The sequence below is a fragment of the Etheostoma spectabile genome, chromosome 24, assembly GCF_008692095.1.
Source record: "Etheostoma spectabile isolate EspeVRDwgs_2016 chromosome 24, UIUC_Espe_1.0, whole genome shotgun sequence".
Taxonomy (NCBI): domain Eukaryota; kingdom Metazoa; phylum Chordata; class Actinopteri; order Perciformes; family Percidae; genus Etheostoma; species Etheostoma spectabile.
In genome coordinates this window covers 24,008-43,039 of record NC_045756.1, presented here as the reverse complement: position 1 = coordinate 43,039, position 19,032 = coordinate 24,008, and the positions used below count along the sequence as shown (strand labels likewise).

General features: G+C 41.8%; 1 protein-coding gene across 1 annotated transcript; it reads right to left on the bottom strand.

The window, feature by feature from the left end:
• Positions 1 to 572: 572 nt before the first annotated feature.
• LOC116674001 (H(+)/Cl(-) exchange transporter 4-like) lies at positions 573 to 18,208 on the bottom strand. The gene is given in 13 exon segments (XM_032506469.1): positions 573 to 721; positions 2,626 to 2,841; positions 5,277 to 5,679; positions 7,366 to 7,406; positions 7,408 to 7,550; positions 9,025 to 9,570; positions 9,725 to 9,805; positions 10,379 to 10,585; positions 10,678 to 10,800; positions 11,275 to 11,462; positions 12,520 to 12,619; positions 14,255 to 14,409; positions 18,029 to 18,208. Coding segments are annotated over 13 exon segments (2,310 nt in total). The 5' UTR covers positions 18,045 to 18,208; the 3' UTR covers positions 573 to 630.
• Positions 18,209 to 19,032: the final 824 nt, after the last annotated feature.

Below are 19,032 nucleotides of genomic sequence, written 5' to 3'. Positions count from 1 at the left end.
CTCAACGTCCCTGCCCTCGCTGTCTAACTCCTCCTCTGTCGGAGCTCGTCTCTCAAACATTCATAACCAAACGCACGTGTGTGTCTGGTTGATTGACGTGATTTTTAGCAAACCACAGTACATTTTGGTGGTCCTGTGGCTTTAAATAGCCAACAAGACCCGCCTCCTGTGTATTTGAACCAATGACGGTGCGCTCTCTGCTGCACGCGTCATGAAAAGACCGACGAATACAAAATGCTGAGCCACGCAGCAGCAGCCGGCGGTAGATGTAATGTGTCGGAACGAAGCATCCGGCACAAACGGGTTAAATATGCTAAACGTGTGTGACAGTACCGGTGTTTCCAGTTGATGGTAAAGAAAAAGCTCTTCTCTTTTATTCAGTCTGCAAACGATCGATCTTCTTAGGGGTTGGAAGTGTTAAGCGGAAGTAGAAGCTCTCTGCCTCTGGCTGAATACCCCGGTGCAGTTACACTGGAAACAGGTGGAGCAGGGATGACGTGGTTGCTAATTTAGGACTTGCCTGACAGGAGGAGGGAGGAAGTCTTCACAGGTTGCAGTTACAGTAGCGTCGCGCCGGTTTCTCCTATTTACAACGTCAGCAGAGCAAAGGGAAGCTCCTCTCTCTTTTTGCTAATTGAACATGATGGACTCTGGATCCTGGTTCATCATCTGAGCCATGTGTCGCAGGACGTCCTTCTTGGTGATGATGCCCAGGAGACGCCTGGACAGAAATCAGGGGTCACTTCACGTCTTTTCCACTCATCATATACATATATCACAGCAGAAGAACGTAAATTACCTTCATGGATGTGTTAAAAAACATCCATACTTTGCAGAAGTGAAATTGTCTTTTTTACTTTTTTGCTCTTATTGTAGAAAATGCTGCTGCTGTAATAAGGAAATTTCCCCGCTGTGGGATGAATAAAGTATAATCTAATCTGTACAAGTAGAAAATCTTTTTATTGGTGGTTTTTATTCAGGTGTCAACTGCTGCAATATCTTAAAAATGTTCAGCTAAATCTCCTTCAGCAGATTATTAGAAAGTAAAAGATAAACAGGCTGTGTGGTGGCGTCACTGTGTCCACGATCAGACACATATTGGCTGACGTTCTATCAAAATATCTGTTAAAATACGAATATAAGAGATCTATTGATGTTTTAAGTTAATTTAATGGTGTAAAACCATCGTGTGACGTCTTACCTTTTTAACGGTATATGGTGTTAACTTGTTACTTGAGCTTTTACTCTACAAGAGACAACTAAAGTACGCTTTCGCCGATAAATCAGCCGTAACCGGACACCGCTGCAGACCGTTAGTTAAAGAAAGTCCCATCAACGCTGTCAAAACTACTGGATCTTACTTCTGTCCTTCACAATAAAATACCACGCTTCAGCAACTCTGAATTGTGCAATAAGAGCTCCTTAATGTCCAGTTCAGTAGAAATAGAGGAGGAAAAGAGTCTTTCCCTCATTTTATACACTAATTAGACATCTAAATGTCCATGTACATAAAGGACATTTCATACGTAGATTGTTAGACGGGTACACATCAATTCGGTTAACATTTTGGTGATGATCGGAAATGTAAAGTACTGCAAAAAGACCAGAAAGTGCGTCAGGCTGAAGGTGTCCGGATATGGACACAGTGACGCTAACTCCACTGGATGAAATCTGAAGCCCTTTCCAACTCTTGCTGGTGCAAATCATGAGATCCGCCTTCGTTGTTGTACAAAATTCAAGATAAAACCACATCCAAAGGTCACTGAATGATTAAAAGCCGAGAACGACGAGATCTAAACATATTACTCTCACACAGCTGAGGTTGTAAAACTGCGTGGCTTCCCGGATCCAGGATCCAGATTCCCCCTCCCCCCTCACCTGTGATTCCCTTTCTAATCTCCAATCAGCACCACACACAGTGCGAGGTGACGTAACAAACAACATTACGCAGACTACCACACACACACACCCACACACACACACACACACACCCACAAACACCCCCAACACACAACACACACACACACCACAGGTGCACAGGTGACGTAACAACAAACCATTCACGCAGACCTACCACACACACACACACACACAGGTGCACAGGTGACTACACAAACAAACCATCCCCAGACCACACACACACACACACACACACACACACACACACAGTGCACAGGTGACGTAACAACAAACCATTCACGCAGACCTACCACACACACACACACACCACACACACACACACACACACCCACACACACACACACACACAACACACAGGTGCACAGTGACGTAACAAACAAACTTCACGCAGACTACCACACACCCCCACACACACCACACACACACACACACACAACCACACACACACACACACACACACACACACACACACACACACACAGTGCACAGTGACTAACAAACAACCATTCACGCAACCTACCACACACACACACACACACACAACACACACCCACACACACCCCACACCACACCACACTACCCACACAACCACACACTAACCCACCTCCACCACACACACACACACCGTATTTCCAAATTGGCCTTACAGGCTGAAATTAAACCCTTTTTGGTGTTTCCATATCAGTGTGAGTCCTGTTTTCTTACCCGCTCCTGGTCACGAGACACTGGCGGAGGCCCAGCTTGCGGAAGATGTCCACCACCGTCTCCATGGGGGTGTGGTCGGTGACGGTGAAGGGGCTGAGGTTCAGGATGCGTCGCAGCTTCAGCGGCTGCGGGTTGCTGGCCGGCAGCTGCGGCGCATCCTCGGTGAAGTAGACCACCGAGCTGCTCACCACGCCGTCCTGCTTCTGACGGGCGGTTCTGTGACAGAAGGGGGACAGGTCTGTTTAAACATCTCAGGCCTTGTTGGAAATGACAATAATCTGGGTCAGTTTGAATGCTCTCAAATCTCCAAAAAGCAAGCACCACTTTAAATCTTGTGTTTACCAAATTGTGCTCAGAAGATTCTTAGAAAAAAGTCATTAAGCATGAAAAAAGCATAGAAAATGACTTAAAAATCTAAAACTAAAGCAATCTTAGTCGTCTAAGACCAAAATGAGCGATTGACCAAAGACTCACTCTTCCTCCCAAAGGCCTAAACACCCTTGACTCACAGATATAACCCACCCCCCCGCCTTTGGACCCCCCCCCAACCCGCCCCCAGCGGACTGTCTACTTGTCCGGTCTAACATATAAGGGGGTACTAAAATAAAGTCCCCGAGAATGGTCCCCCAACGGGGGCAGAACTGTTGCAGCAAAAGAAAAGAGACGCGTAGTTAAGATATACTCCACGTCAAGGACGGACTAGGTGTAGGTGCGTGGTGGCGACTTTACGTCAGATACAGGTGCAACGACAGACAATACGTTGTAAGTGGGTTTTTTTCTTTTGGTCTTTTATTTTGGGGGGGAGTGTATGTTTGTTGTTATCGTGCTATGTCATTCGCAACGCTGTTGGCGGTCTGATTGCAGATGGTGCGAAGCATTAGCAACACCAAAACAAGACAATTAGTGAACGACTCGCGCGTAGATAAAACACGGTGAGCTTCATATGACGCAGAATACACGTCGTGGACCGGAGGGTATCAAGATGTCATGAACTTGGCTGGTCACTGCGGGGGGGGCCAAGAGACCACAAGCCCTCCGGCCGAAGAACTAGGGGCGGGATGCCCGAAGGGGGTCGGCGGAGAGGGTTCCAGAACCCGCAAGGTGCCTGCGAGCGGAAGCGGGCGGCAAATGGGGGGGGAGGCATCATACAGGTCGCGCAGATAGCGAGGTATCACAAAGTGGCAACACGCGGGACAGAGAAAGGCACCAGTCTATAAAGACCATGCAAGTTAGCTTTTAGGAATGGTGAGGAAGGGGAATGGGAGGGGGGGAGGAGGAGCAGGGGTCCCAAAAAAAGAGAGACTGGAGAAATGAACTAGAGACACAAAGAGAAATCGCGTCAGTGGGGACTGAACTACCGGACAGACTAAAAGATAGAAGGAAATAGGGGTGGGCTTAGAGGAGATATCTGTGGAATACTGAGATGCATACAACAGCTATAGCAAACTCACATTAGTCAGAATGATAGATGAGGAAACAAAAATTATAAAAATCAAATCAACTACAAAACAAAGGACCAATGGAGATATAATATAAATTACAGGGGAAGCACGAAGTAGATACTACCCCTATTGCGTTCCAACAGATGCACGAGTCTGGTTAAAAACCAAAAGTGAACTGAGTTATGGAATAGGATAAAACCTACGAGCAGGACGGCCGTACAGATAATTTAACGTTTCTTCTGATAGGTGCAGCAAGGTCATGGATACCACAACAGATAGGAAAAGGTCTCCAAACCTCACATAACATTTATGGTGAACCTTAAGTGAAAATCTAGTTTTTCCCGCTTCATGGTTGCTAAAGAACTTCTCTGACCCATAGTCATAAGACGGGGGCCGTTTAGTTTCCATTAAGTAAAATAAGTCTTCGAGCTAAAAGGGTAGTGAAGCTAGGGCTTGTTTCAAAGAGCGCGAAAGGTCCGGTCTGGAGGATGCCAAATATAGCCGATAACGGATTGGGAGAATTGTCTGATCATATGCTTGACTTATGTTTTAAAAATGTTGTCCAATAAACCCCGATTTAGCCTTGGCACGCCAAAAACATGTGGGTATGGTTAGCTGGCACTGTCCGCACCTATTGCAAATGTCCCTAACTGATGGGTAAATCTTTGCTAATTTTGCGTTTGTGTAATGCACTTTAATGAAATATTTTGCACTGTATTAAACATGCCGGCCACAGACAGGACTTGTGGATTAAATTCTTGGCAGCCTCCCACTGCTCCTCCCCACCCCATACCCAACACTCCCCTCCCATCCTGATATAGTGCAATATTTAATAATTTGTTAACACTTATCCCCTTTCACACAATGTGTATTTAAAGCTATTTTACATATGTATACAGTGGCTCTCCGGACTCAGGACTGTGCACCAGCACCCCCCACCCCCCTCTCTTTTTTCTCTGCACTACCTACACTTTATATTTTTGACTTTATATTTTATATTGTTGTCTTACATTCTTATATTTTTGTGACAACACTGTAAAGGTGTTGCTTCAATCTCGTTGCCCAGGTACTGTATAATGACAATAAAGGATTTCTATTCTATTCTATTAGAGTGGGTTGCCCCCCCCCCCACCCTACATGACCCACCAGAGATTACCAGTGGTCCTGATAAATGGGGACTCACTAAAGACCTGAACTAGTTTGACATGCTTACTGATGGCGAGGGTGAGATCCCGGCGCTGGACGAAGCCGATGAGCCTCTCCGACTCCCTGGAGACGACCACGGGGAACCCGTTGTAATCGGTGTCTTTGATCAGCGCCTCCACGTCCTCCACCGTGGTGCTGTCCTGGGTGAGGACGGCCAGGGGGGGGTCGTTCCTGCGGGGCCGCATCACGTCGGTGGCCAGCGTGCGGTGGGTGAACTCGTCCCGGACGTCCAGGTAGGGGTAGCCGTTGAGCTGGATGTGGGACTCGTAGATGCCCTCCTTCCCGAAGGCGTCCGCCACCCATTTGCTGGTGACGGCGGCGGCCATCAGGGGGACGATGTACTCCAGACCGCCGGTGAGCTCGAACATGATGACCACCAGGGAGACGGTCATCCGGGTCACCCCGCCTGAAAGGACGCAATCACAGCTGGTACGTTACAGCAGTGGTTCTCAATCTGGAGAGAATTTCTGTGGGTCGCCAGATAGTTTGGGGAGAAATTAAGTTAAATACTATATTCTACACAGGGGAATGGTTTTTTTACATTACTGTGTGAGTTTGTGATATTCCAGGTAGTATATTCAGAGCTACAGTTCGAGATCAGGAGGTCCTGAAACACAGAACGGGGTCCGAAGGGGGGTTCATCAAACATCCACAGAGCCTGGAGCACATTGGACCAGGCTAGGTGCTAGCTGCTAAAACTCAAACTAAAACCAAACTGTCATTAAAGCAACGCAGTTGTTTACTAATCAGAGCATTTACAACAAATAGCTTCAAATCCACAGGGGGAGGCGTGTGGAAACAGCTGTTTACAGCGGTTAGCAGCTCTCTGTCGTTGTCAAGGGGGGTCGCAAACACCCGCATCATTATTCTGGGGGGTGCGACTCAAAACGGTTGAGAACCCCTGCGTTACAGGACGCAAGGCTACAACAGTGAGGCCTTCATAGGTTTAACTCTAGATATTAAATCCTTAAAATTTCTAGATTTACTCAGTTAAAGAGAATCTTCACCACGTAAACTCTCACGAAGCTATGTTTCCATCCCACGTTTTCTTATCCAAATTAAGTGATATCGAATCAAAATGCCTTCCGGCCACTGCAAATTTGATGGAATTTCATAATATCAAATTTAAATCATCTGATTTTCTCTGTGATATTCATATATGATATATTTAAATATGAACTGCAAATTGAATAACGCCCCAAAATTAATGAAAGTAGAGATTTGTACTTGGCAAGAGCGTTGGGGGAAATCAGTATGTTTTTGGGGAATTAAAGAACATTGAATTAGGACAACATGAGGACACATGAGACAACATAGACAACATGAGGGCAACATGAGGGCACAGGGCAAACTGAAGACACATGAGGGCAACATGAGGCACATGGGCAACATGAGGCCACAGAGACATTGAGGACGACATGACAACTGAGACAACATAGGACAACATAAACCACATGAGGCACATAGGCACATGAGGCACATGAGGACATATGAAGACAACATGAAACAACATGAGGACACATGAGACACATGAGACGACATGAGGCAACCAGGAAGCATATGAGGGCAAAATGAAGCAAATGGATGCAACAATGAAAACACATGAGGGCACATGAATCAACATGAAGACAACATGAAGAACAGACATGAGGGCAACGAGAGCAATCAATGACACATGAAGACCACATGAGGCAACATGAGACACATGAGGGCAACATGAACCACATGAGGGCAACATGAGGACGACATGAGACACATGAGACACGTGAAGACAACTGAAGGCACATGGGGGCAACAGGACATGAGGACAACATGGGGCAACATGAAGAAACATGAAGACAACGTGAGACAACGTGAAGACAACATGAAGAAACAGAGAACACATGGCAACTGAAGACACATGGACAACATGAGGGTAAAAAGCCGCCGTGGATGGAACCCCACTTTCACCAGCTTTTTACAATAGTTTTTTCGAACTTCAGATAATTTGATTGAAGTATGAACTGGAGAGATCTAGACTTAGATCTCAAGATCTAGATCTAGAGCAGATCTGAGAGATCTAGAGCTGAGAGATGCAGTTTAAAGGACTCACCCAGACACGCGGCGGCCCCCACCATGGCGTAGAGTCCCGGTGACACAGTCGGCGCCGGGCCGGCACCAGTTCTTGAAGATGATCCAGTCGTGGTGGTGGTACGCCATCTGCTCCACGGCGATCCCCACGATCCGGCCCGCGATGGCTCCGACGGCCATGCTGGGAATGAAGAGACCTGACGGGATCTGGACGGGAAACAGAGGCTTTTCTTGGGTCTCCAAAACATTTTGTAACATTATTATCTTGTGGAAGCACAGAGAGTATGTAGAGTAAAATTAAACAAAAAAAATTAGTTTTCAAATTAATGATGCACCCTAAAAGCGTTTGCACACTGGGGACATATTTCATGTGATTTATTCACATTCAACTGTTGTTTTGTCATAATAATAACAATAATAATAATAATAATAATATGGAGTGGAAAGGAAGTTGGGGGTTGGGTGCCTTGCTCAAGATCAGGTTGAGGTGAACTGGCACATCTCCAGCTACCAGTCCACCACCATACTTTGGTCCATCGGGGACTTGAACCAGCGACCCTCTGGTTCCCAACCCAACTCCCTACAGACCCCCATACTCAGAATGAGGAAGATCATCAACCAATCACGTTGGTGATTGGTTGATGACAAAGACGACAAAGTTTTGAAGTCCTTTCAAACTTGGCAAAGACAGCGTTAACGCTCGTCCCTTTCACAATAAAAGCCCTAGACCTACTGTACGCTACACTGTTTACCAGAGGGAAATTACCTTTCACAATAAGCTTAGACCTACTGTCGCTCCTGTTTACCAAGGGAAATTACCTTTCACAATAAAAGCCCTAGACCTACTGTACGCTACACTGTTTACCAGAGGGAAATTACCTTTCACAATAAAAGCCCTAGACCTACTGTACGCTACACTGTTTACCAGAGGGAAATTACCTTTCACAATAAAAGCCCTAGACCTACTGTACGCTACACTGTTTACCAGAGGGAAATTACCTTTCACAATAAAAGCCCTAGACCTACTGTACGCTACACGGTTACCAGAGGAAATTACCTTTCACAATAAAGCCCAACCTACTGACCTACTCCGTTTACCAGAGGGAAATTACCTTTCACAATAAAAGCCCTAGACCTACTGTATGCTACACTGTTTACCAGAGGGAAATTACCTTTCACAATAAAAGCCCTAGACCTACTGTATGCTACACTGTTTACCAGAGGGAAATTACCTTTCACAATAAAAGCCCTAGACCTACTGTATGCTACACTGTTTACCAGAGGGAAATTACCTTTCACAATAAAAGCCCTAGACCTACTGTATGCTACACTGTTTACCAGAGGGAAATTACCTTTCACAATAAAAGCCCTAGACCTACTGTATGCTACACTGTTTACCAGAGGGAAATAAACCTTTCACAATAAAAGCCCTAGACCTACTGTACGCTACACTGTTTACCAGAGGGAAATTACCTTTCACAATAAAAGCCCTAGATCTACTGTATGCTACACTGGGAAATAAACTCACTCAAGAGTATTTCGCTAGATGGAATCTCAATTTACACATTTTTGTGTAGTTTATGTGTCACGTCCCCGTGTGTACAAGCCTTTAAAAAGGAGAGATTTTTTTTTTTTTTTAATACAAACCAACTTTATTCCCCATCCTCTTCCTCTTACTGACCTTCATGCCGAAGGTGAAAATGGTGATGACGATTTTAAAGACGAGAGCCAGGGCGAGCTGCCAGAGGGCGTTGTAGACCCCGGGCCCCGCGGGCCGGTCCGGGATGTCGTCCACGGGCCGACTCATGTTGGGATTGTTGACGTAGTCGCACAGCTGCGACGACTCCAACGCGCCGCAGTCGTTGAACAGCTCCGAGATGAGCTCGCTGGTGCTGCGACGCGTGTACGGGTTCGGGAACGCCAGCACGGCGGTGATGCCCGTCACGGCGATGACCTCCAGGACCGGGTACTTGCCCAGCTGGGTGGTCTTCCTGCGACGGCACCAGGCGATGTTGGCCCGGATGAAGAGGGTCCCCCAGAGGCCGCCGAAAACCCCCAGCAGGATGAAGGGCACCAGCTCGGCCATGTACCACGGCGTGTGGTACTCCACGTAGAAGAGCACCAGGCGGCTGTTGCCGAACGGGTTGATGGAGCGCAGCGTGAAGGCGGCCACCAGGGCGGCGAAAAAGGACCGCCACAGAGTCTTCAGAGGGAAGTAGTAACTGACCTGCAGGAGACACGGGGGACTGGTTTTAGAGACAGGATACCTCGTAGGGACAAAAGACAGAGGTGTGGTATATCGGCGGGCCGATATTATCGGCCGACTGCATTTTTTTTTTTGCTAACTAATGCAGCGGGAGAACGGGTGATTTTTAACAAACCTCTTCCAGGCTGAACAGAACTCCTCCGATCGGGGCACCGAAGGCCACCGACACCCCCGCTGCTGCTGCAGCCGATAACACCTGAGAGGTCAGAGGTCAGAGGTCAGATACACAGTCAGAACATCTATCTATCTATTTCGGTCATTTCAAATCTAAATATAAGAACATTTTCTTATATTGACATTATGTTGGTTTATGTGGAAAAGCAGCCTGATAATACCATGTGTTGTTATCTTTGGAATGATGCCTCACAGTAAAAACATTTAAAACATAACATGTGATTATATTTCCAGGTTTAAATCTACATTATCCCATTGAAAGGAATCCTTAACACCAAATCAGGTCAAAAATGTCTGAAAAAGATGGAAACTGGATATTTGAACGCAACATAAAGTCTCTGTAAAACGTCCTTATTTTATTCTACGTCTTGTTTGAGCCGTGATGTTTGATTTATGTGAGTTCATTTGTTAATACAGTTGTTTTTAAAAAGGAAACTCAATCAAAAGGACATTATTAAGCGTATTGTTCTGCTAAATGTGAGCATGAAACACTTGATTACGTGCTGACAAATGAACCTCTGACGTGTGTGTATTTCAGAAATCTGATGAGCTCAAAAGTTCAGCGTGGCGTTCAGGTGCTTTACCGGCGGCGTACCTCTCGGCGCTTGCCCTCGTTCTTGCTGTACTTGGAGAAGAGACTGCAGAAGAGGTTCCCGCAGCAGCAGGCCACGTGGACCAGAGGGCCCTCCTTCCCCAGACTGAGACCCGACGACACCGCCAGGACCAGGGTGACCGTCTTGATCAGCAGGGTCCACTTCCCCAGGTAGCCCCGGATGATGAAGCCGCTCAGGATCGTCTTGATCTGCACAAAAAACACAAATATCCGTGTCTGTGAATAAGGGATGTTGATGTTTAATCCGTGTTGCGTGGTCCAGACGGAAACCTGGGTCTCACCTCTGGGATTCCCGACCCGCAGGCGTAGGGAGCGAAGACTCGGACCAGGGACACCGCCAGGAAGGAAAACAGCAGAGCCCACAGCACGTACAGGAAGTAGTTCAACACGTACGCTCCCGCTCCCTGAGAGACAAACACGCGTTATATTAGATAATATTTATATTATAACTGGGAACGTATGCTGTACAGAACAACTCCTGGACACATGATTAGGGCCAAAAGTGTACATAGAACACCGTATTTCTTATTATTTCCTCATTAAACTACATGATTCCTCAATAGAACTGCTTTTATCAATATGTAGCAGATATTTTGTGTATTTTAAAACGATAATTCACAATAAATGACACCTTGTCAGGTTGTCCCCATCTTTCCACACTTATAACTCTCGGCTTGAGACTCAGCTTGAGATGTTTTTAAAACTACTTTCGAGTCTCACCCATTATTTACCAGACTACATGAAAGCCATGTAGTCTGATGAGACATAAACCAAATGATTATCAACGATGCATAATGGTGCAGCTTGTGGGTTGAACTCCTCCTCGTGCTCAGTAACTTTTACGATGAGCTTTTATTTTGGCGGGGCTCGGGTCTCACCTCGGCGTGGCCCGTCATCAGCTCGGCCCACTTCTGCCACTGGGGACACTTGTCCCGGTCGTCGAAGGTGGTCTCGTTGGACGTCCAGCAGCACTGCTCGTGGCTGTACCAGAAGGCCGACAGACACACGCCCTCCTTCAGATCCGTCATCCAGTCCACCGCCAGGTCTATGACCCCGGCCAGCGTCCCTGCAGGACACAGGACACGTCTCGAGTCTTATACTGAGATGATGACGAGGAGCAGACTCAATAGACTGATCAGGAGAGCGAGCTCGGTCCTGGTCTGTCCTCTGGACCCCGTAGAGGAAGTAGGAGAGAGGAGGATGTTAGCTAAGCTGACAACCATCATGGACAACACCTCTCCCCCCCTACACGAGACTGGGGGGTCCCTGAGCAGCTCCTTCAGCAGCAGACTGATAACCCCCCCCGGGGTGAGAAGGAGGGGTACCGCAGGTCTCTGTCAGACTCTACAACACGTGCACCACCTGATAATGTTGGAGATCCTGTTTCTCTCCCATCTTCACCACACACTTTCTGTTTATCTTTAATATCGGATATATAAAGAACTTACTTTTCAATATTTATGGTCACGGGTTAAATATAATTATAATTATGCTACCGACTCTTGCTTATTTCTCTAAATTACACATTCAATTTAATTTTAAACGTCAAGTCACACCGTAATATTGTTACTCCTATCATGGCAAACCGCACTTTAAAACACCTTGATTTGACGCCATTTGCTTCCTACCAGTCTACCATATAATCATATAGTCTGTGGTTTGCCTGGATTTCTTGTGGTGTTTCTTGTTTGGGTGTTTTGTGTTGTTTTTTTTGCTGTTTATTAGAAGAAAATGCGTGCTGTAATAACGTAATTTCCCCGTTGTGGGCTGAATAAAGTATAATCTAATCTAATCATATTATTCTCTTGTACCACCCCCAAATCTCATTCCAGCTCCTAAAAAGGACGTCTGATGTCATCTTGTTAAATGTGAATATCTTCTAGTTTCTTCTCTCCTCTGTGACAGAAGTTCTGGACAAAACAAGACATATGAGGACGTCATCTTGGGCTTTTTAAGAAACACTGATCCACATTTTCCGACATTTTAGGGACAGAACAACTAATCCATTCAGACAATAATCCATTTATGGACAATACTAAATGATCGTTAGATGCTTTCCTAATAACTAAACAGCTAAACATGCGTCAGTATCACTAGTTTCCACCGCTTCCCTTCCCACTGACCTGAGAGGAGCCCGATGAGCAGCATCACCACCCACCCGGACCAGGCGTCCAGCAGGCTCTTGATCAGCTCCCAGAAGGACTCCTTGCTCTTACTGGTGATCTGGGGGACACACAACCAGGGGAAATGCACGTCACGGCAACAGAGAGGCTCTTCAAACATACCGAAGCAGACGTTTAATTCGGTTTCTACTCTTCAGCGACAGCAGCTCCGCTGGATGACCGTGAGATGGTTTGTTCAGCAACAGCGAGCACGTTCCACTCAGATCTTCCCACTTCAAAAGGCAGGAGTGAATAAATCGGACTGGGATGATTAGCACTAGAAACCTATGAATCCATCAGTGTTTCTGCATGTTTTATTTGTGATAAGAACTCATCTCTTCACCCCTGTCCCCCTTTTGTAATTCTTCTAGTAGTCTCGCTAAAGCACCTACGGGATAAAAGCTCCTGCTTAGATTTTATTAGATATTTTTTTTTTATACTTATCTCCTTTCACACAGTGTGTATACAAGCCATTTTATATATGCATACAGTTGCTCTCTGCACTACCTACATTTTACATTTTTGATATTTTAGATATTTTATATTCTTATCTTGTATGTTGTGTCAACACTGTAAAGGTGTTGCTTCAATCTCATTGCACAGGTACTGTGTACTTGTGCATGATGACAATGAAGGCTTCTATTCTATCTGTTTGTATTTCTTTCAACCAATCACAACCATCTTGAGCGGCGCCAAGCTCCGGACACGGCAACGATGTTCTTCAGAGGAAGGAGACGTCCTGACGTCCCAGCACCTTGAACATCTGACATACCAGACTCTGAACATCAGACATACCAGACTCTGAACTAGACATACCAGACTCTGACATCTGACATACAGATTCTGAACATCACTGACCCATACCAGACTCTGAACATCTGACCATACCAGACTCTTCGAAACAATTGACATAGACACAGACTCTGACATCGACATACCAGACTTGAACATTGACATCCAGACTTGACATCTGACAACCAGATTCTGAACATCTGACTACGACTCTGAAACATCTGAAATACAGACTGAAATCTGACATACCAGACTCTGAAATCTGACATACGATCTGAACATGACATACCAGACTCTGAACATCTGACATACCAGACTCTGAACATCTGACATACCAGACTCTGAACATCTGACATACCAGACTCTGAACATCTGACATACCAGACTCTGAACATCTGACATACCAGACTCTGAACAACTGACATACCAGACTCTGAACATCGGACATACCAGACTCTGAACATCTGACATACCAGACTCTGAACATCTGACATACCAGACTCTGAACATCTGACTACCAGACTCTGAACACGACATACCAGACTTGAACATGACATACAGACTCGAACATCTGACATACCAGACTCGGGCACTCTGACATACCAGACTCTGAACATCTGACTACCAGATCGACATCTGAAATACCAGACTCTGAACATCGGACATACCAGACTCTGAACAATCTGACATACAAGACTCTGACCATCCGGACCATACCAGACTTGAACAATGGACTATACAGACTCTGAACATCTGACATACCAGACTATGCTCCTCGTGCCTTTAAACCTTGTGTTTCTCCGTGTGTATACACACATTACTATACATACATAGAGTATACATCCGTATATATGTACGTGTGTTAATGGAAAACCTGGCGCACGCACGCCATATCCGATATTACCTTGCGGTGGCGGTCCGTGTCTCTGGATTTCTCCCTCAGCCAATCGATGGTGTGGAAGTCTTCGTACGTGCCCACGTCAGGAAAAGGCTCGTCCAGGAAGTCCATCAGGTTCCCGGCTCCGTTCATCTCCTCCGTGGGCGTGGCACTGCCGACACCTGGCACAGAGGGAAAGATCGTCAGCTATTCCACACCAGCAGAGGCCGCCACCGTCAGCCTCTATCTCACATTAACAAGGTAGTCTTAATGTTGATTCTCCACATGGAAACTGAATTTCCCAACAGCCTCAGTTTGATGCACATGAATCAGTGCATGATTGTTGAAAAAAATGTTCTGATAGTTCTGATAATTTCAGAATAAATGAAGAATAAATAAGGACTGCAGCTAAATTACTGTCTTTATTAATTATTCTGACACATAACCTCTATTCTATGTTCATATTTTCTTTATCCACTCTGTAAACTGGTCCATAAAGCTCATTTTGGCATTATACACGTTTTGGATTTGCACTCTACCCACTTTTTATTGCACAACTGCTGCTGCACAGCATTTCCCTCAGTAAATACCTATATTATCTTAATGGTCTATAGATTAGAGAGATAATAACCTATATTATCTTATAGGTCATAAGATATTAGAGGATAAATACCTAATTATCTTAATGGTCTATAAGATATTAGAGAGAAAATACCTATATTATTTTTAATAGGTCTATAAGATATTAGAGAGATAATACCTATATATTTAATAGGTCTAAAGATTAGAGAGATAATACCTATATTATCTTAATGGGTCTATAGATATTAGAGAAAAAAAATACCTAATATCTATAGGTCTAAGATATAGAGAAATAAAACCTATATTATCTTATAGGTCTAAAGATATAGAGAGATAATACCTATATTATCTAATAGGTCTATAAGATATTAGAGAGATAAAAAACTATTATCTTAATCGGTCTAAAGTATTAGAGAAAAAAAATACCTATTTATCTTAAGGTCTATAAGATAGAGAGAGAAATACCTATTTACTTAATGGGTCTATAAGATTAGAGAGATAAATAATTATTATTATCTTAAATAGGTCTATAAGATATTAGAGAGTAAATACCTATATTATCGTAATCGGTCTATAAGGATTAGAGAGATAAATACCTATTTCTTAATAGGTCTAAAGATATAGAGAGAAAATACCTATATTATCTTAATGTGTCTAATAGAATAGAGAGATAAATAACCTATATTATATTAATAGGTCTATAGATATTAGAGAGATAAATAACCTATTATCTTAATAGGTCATAGCTAAGATTAGAGAGATAAATACCAATTATCTTAGAGGTATCGATAAGATATTAGAGAGATAAAATAACTATATCACGTAAGGAATCTATAAGATATTAGAGTAGATAAATTACCTAATTATTTACATCGGTTTTTTGCTGGTTATTTTTATAGGTAGGCTATAAGATACTAGAGGAATAACTACCTATATATCTTAATAGGCTATAAGATATTAGAGAGATAAAACTATATTATCTTAATCGGTCTATAAGTATTAGAGAGTAAATCCTATATTATCTTAATGGTTAAAGATATTAGAGAGATAAATACCTATATATCTTAATAGGTCTATAAGTATTAGAGAGAATAAATACCTAATATCTAATGGTCTATAAGATATATAGAGAGATAATACCTATATTATAAATAGGTCTATAAGATATTAGAGAGATAATACCTATTTATCTTATAGGTCTATAAGATATTAGGAGATAAATACTCTATTATATAAAGTTAAGATATAGAGAGATAAATACTATATTATCTTAATAGGTCTATAAGATATTAGAGAGATAATACCTATTTATTAATAGGTCTAAGAAGTGAGAGATAAAATACTATATCTTAACGGTCTATAAGATATTAGAGAGATAAATACCTATATTCTATTATCGGTCTATAAGATATTAGAGAGATAAAAACTATATTATCTTAATAGGTCTATAAGAATTAGAGAGTAATACCTATATATCTTATAGGTCTATAAGATATTAGAGGATAAATACCTATTATCTAATAGGTCTATAAGATTAGGAGATAAAACCTATATATTTAATAGGCCTATAAGATATTAGAGAGATAAATACCATATTATATAATAGGTCATAAGATTAGAGAGATAAATACCTATATTATTCTAATAGGTCTATAAGATATTAGAGGATAAATACCTATATGATCTTAATTCGGTCTATGATTTAGAGAGATAAATACCATATTTAATAGGCATAAGATATTAGAGAGATAAATACCTATTATCTAATGGTCTATAAGATATTAGAGAGATAAATACCTTATATCTTAAAGGCCTATAAGTATTAGAGAGAAAATACTATATTATTCTAACTGGTCTATAAGTATTTGAGAGATAATACCTATATTATTAATAGGCCTATAAGATATTAGAGAGATAAAATACCGATATTACTTAATCGGTCTATAAGTATTAGAGAGATAAATACCTATTATCTTAATAGCCTATAGATATTAGAGAGATAAATCCCTATATATCTATATAGGTCTATAAGATATTAGAGAGATAAATAACTATTTATTTAATAGGCCTATAACGATATTAGAGAGATAAATACCTAGATTATCTTAATGGGTCTATAGATATAGAGAGAAAATACTATGTATTAATCGGTCTATAAGATACTAGAGCGATAAATACTAATTATTTCTTAATAGGCCTATAGATATTAGAGAGATAAATACCTATATTATCTTAATCGGTCTATAAGATATTAGAGAGATAAATTACCTATAATTAATAGGTCTATAGATATTAGAGAGATAAATACCTATATTATCTTAATCGGGCTATAAGATATTAGAGAGATAAATACCTATATTATCTTAAGGGTCTATAAGATATATAGAGAGATAAATACCTTATTATCTTAATGGGATCTATAAGATATTGAGAGATAAATACCTATATTATCTTAATCGGTCTCTAAGAATTAGAGAGATAAATACCCATATATCTTAATCAGTTATAAGATTTAGGAGATAAATACCTATATATTTAATAGGTCTATAAGATATTAGAGAGTAAATACCTATTATCTTATCGGTCTATAAGATATTAGAGGATAAATACCTCTATATCTAATAGGTCTATAAGTATTAGGAGATAAATACCATATTATCTTAATCGTCTATAAGATATTAGAAGTAAATACCTTTTATCTTAATGGATCTATAAGATATTAGAGAGAGAAATACCTTATTATCTTAATCAGTCTATAGATATTAGAGAGATAAATCCCTATTATCTTAATAGGTCTATAAGATATTAGAGATGAAACCTTGACAATGTGTATCAATGATTGCATGAGGAGATCAGGTATTTCTCTCTATTTCACCTGTCAAGGTGCAGAAGATGATAAATATTCTGCTACTTCCAATAGCTTTGGTTACAAAACACATCAGTCTTTAATTAGCTAAATCCCTAATTTATTTATTATTTAATTAACAATGTAGTAATAAACATACAGAAGGCTGTCAGTTACATTAAGGGCTGATTGGGACATTTTGAAACATTACCAGTTGATTATTGCATCAAGACAATTTGTTTGTTATTAAAAGTTTCCTGAAATCAACATAAGTGTTTTTGCTAAATGAGTTAGCATTTGAAGCTAATCACTAGCATCCTCGCTAACGTTAGCTAGCTAGCTAGCTAGCTAGCTCGTATAAAGTCGTCTTTTACCTTCCCCGGCCTCCATGTTACAGTCCGTCCTCGCGACTGCGGCTGTTAAATGTTTCTTTTGAATTATTACTTTAGATAATGTCGACTTTGCTCTGCATTTTAGCTTCGTTTTAGAGAGGAAAAGTGGCGTTTGGATGCAAAGAAATAAACAAGACGGCGTCAGAGAGACTGCCTCCCACAATGCACCGCGTCAGGCTCACTCACACACAAAGATCGTCTATTGGGAAGATGAACGGGGAAAAAAAACTAAATGGCGAATCTTAAAGCTACAAAAAGTATGAAAAATACGTAAAGAAATCTTTTTAAATGTTAAGGAGAGATGTAAAGACATCTTAACTGTATAACGTGTGAAAAATACATATGATTTAATCTTTTAAACGTGTAAATATGTCAAAACACATTTTTAAATGCACAAAATATCTTTACAGATTGTTCCTCCAATTTCTTTATTTGACTTCATGTATTTTACACACTAACTTGCTCTTGAAGTTTAACTTTAATTTAATATGTTGTAATCATTTTGTAATTCTATATCCCTCTATTTAAATAATTTTATTTTAAATACCTACTCTCTTTATTTTATTTATTTGCATACAGTCGGTAAAATAAGATATTTTGTATTAAATAACTAGATGTATATTTTATTTTCGGGCTGCTGACAAGAATCCAGGATAAAGTGAAAGGGGAAATTTGCGGGTCTGCAGTCAGGGAGGGGTCCCTGAACGCATCTTGGGTTCTGCTTGTAGTTCCTGTTGATCACCACCAGAGGGCGCCATTACACCAGAAACCAGCAGCTGACAGCAGTCACCGTTCAAAGGTTTTATTTTATGAATTATTTAACGATTTTGCCATTAGACAAATCTTAAAATGGGAAAATTAAACGTTTACTACTATATTAGATTCAACGTATTTTAATTGATTGATTTTAGGCTATATAAATAATAAATATTAAAGGAAAAACACGGAAAAACGTGTCTGCAGTTCTGCTTGTAGTTCCTGTTTTT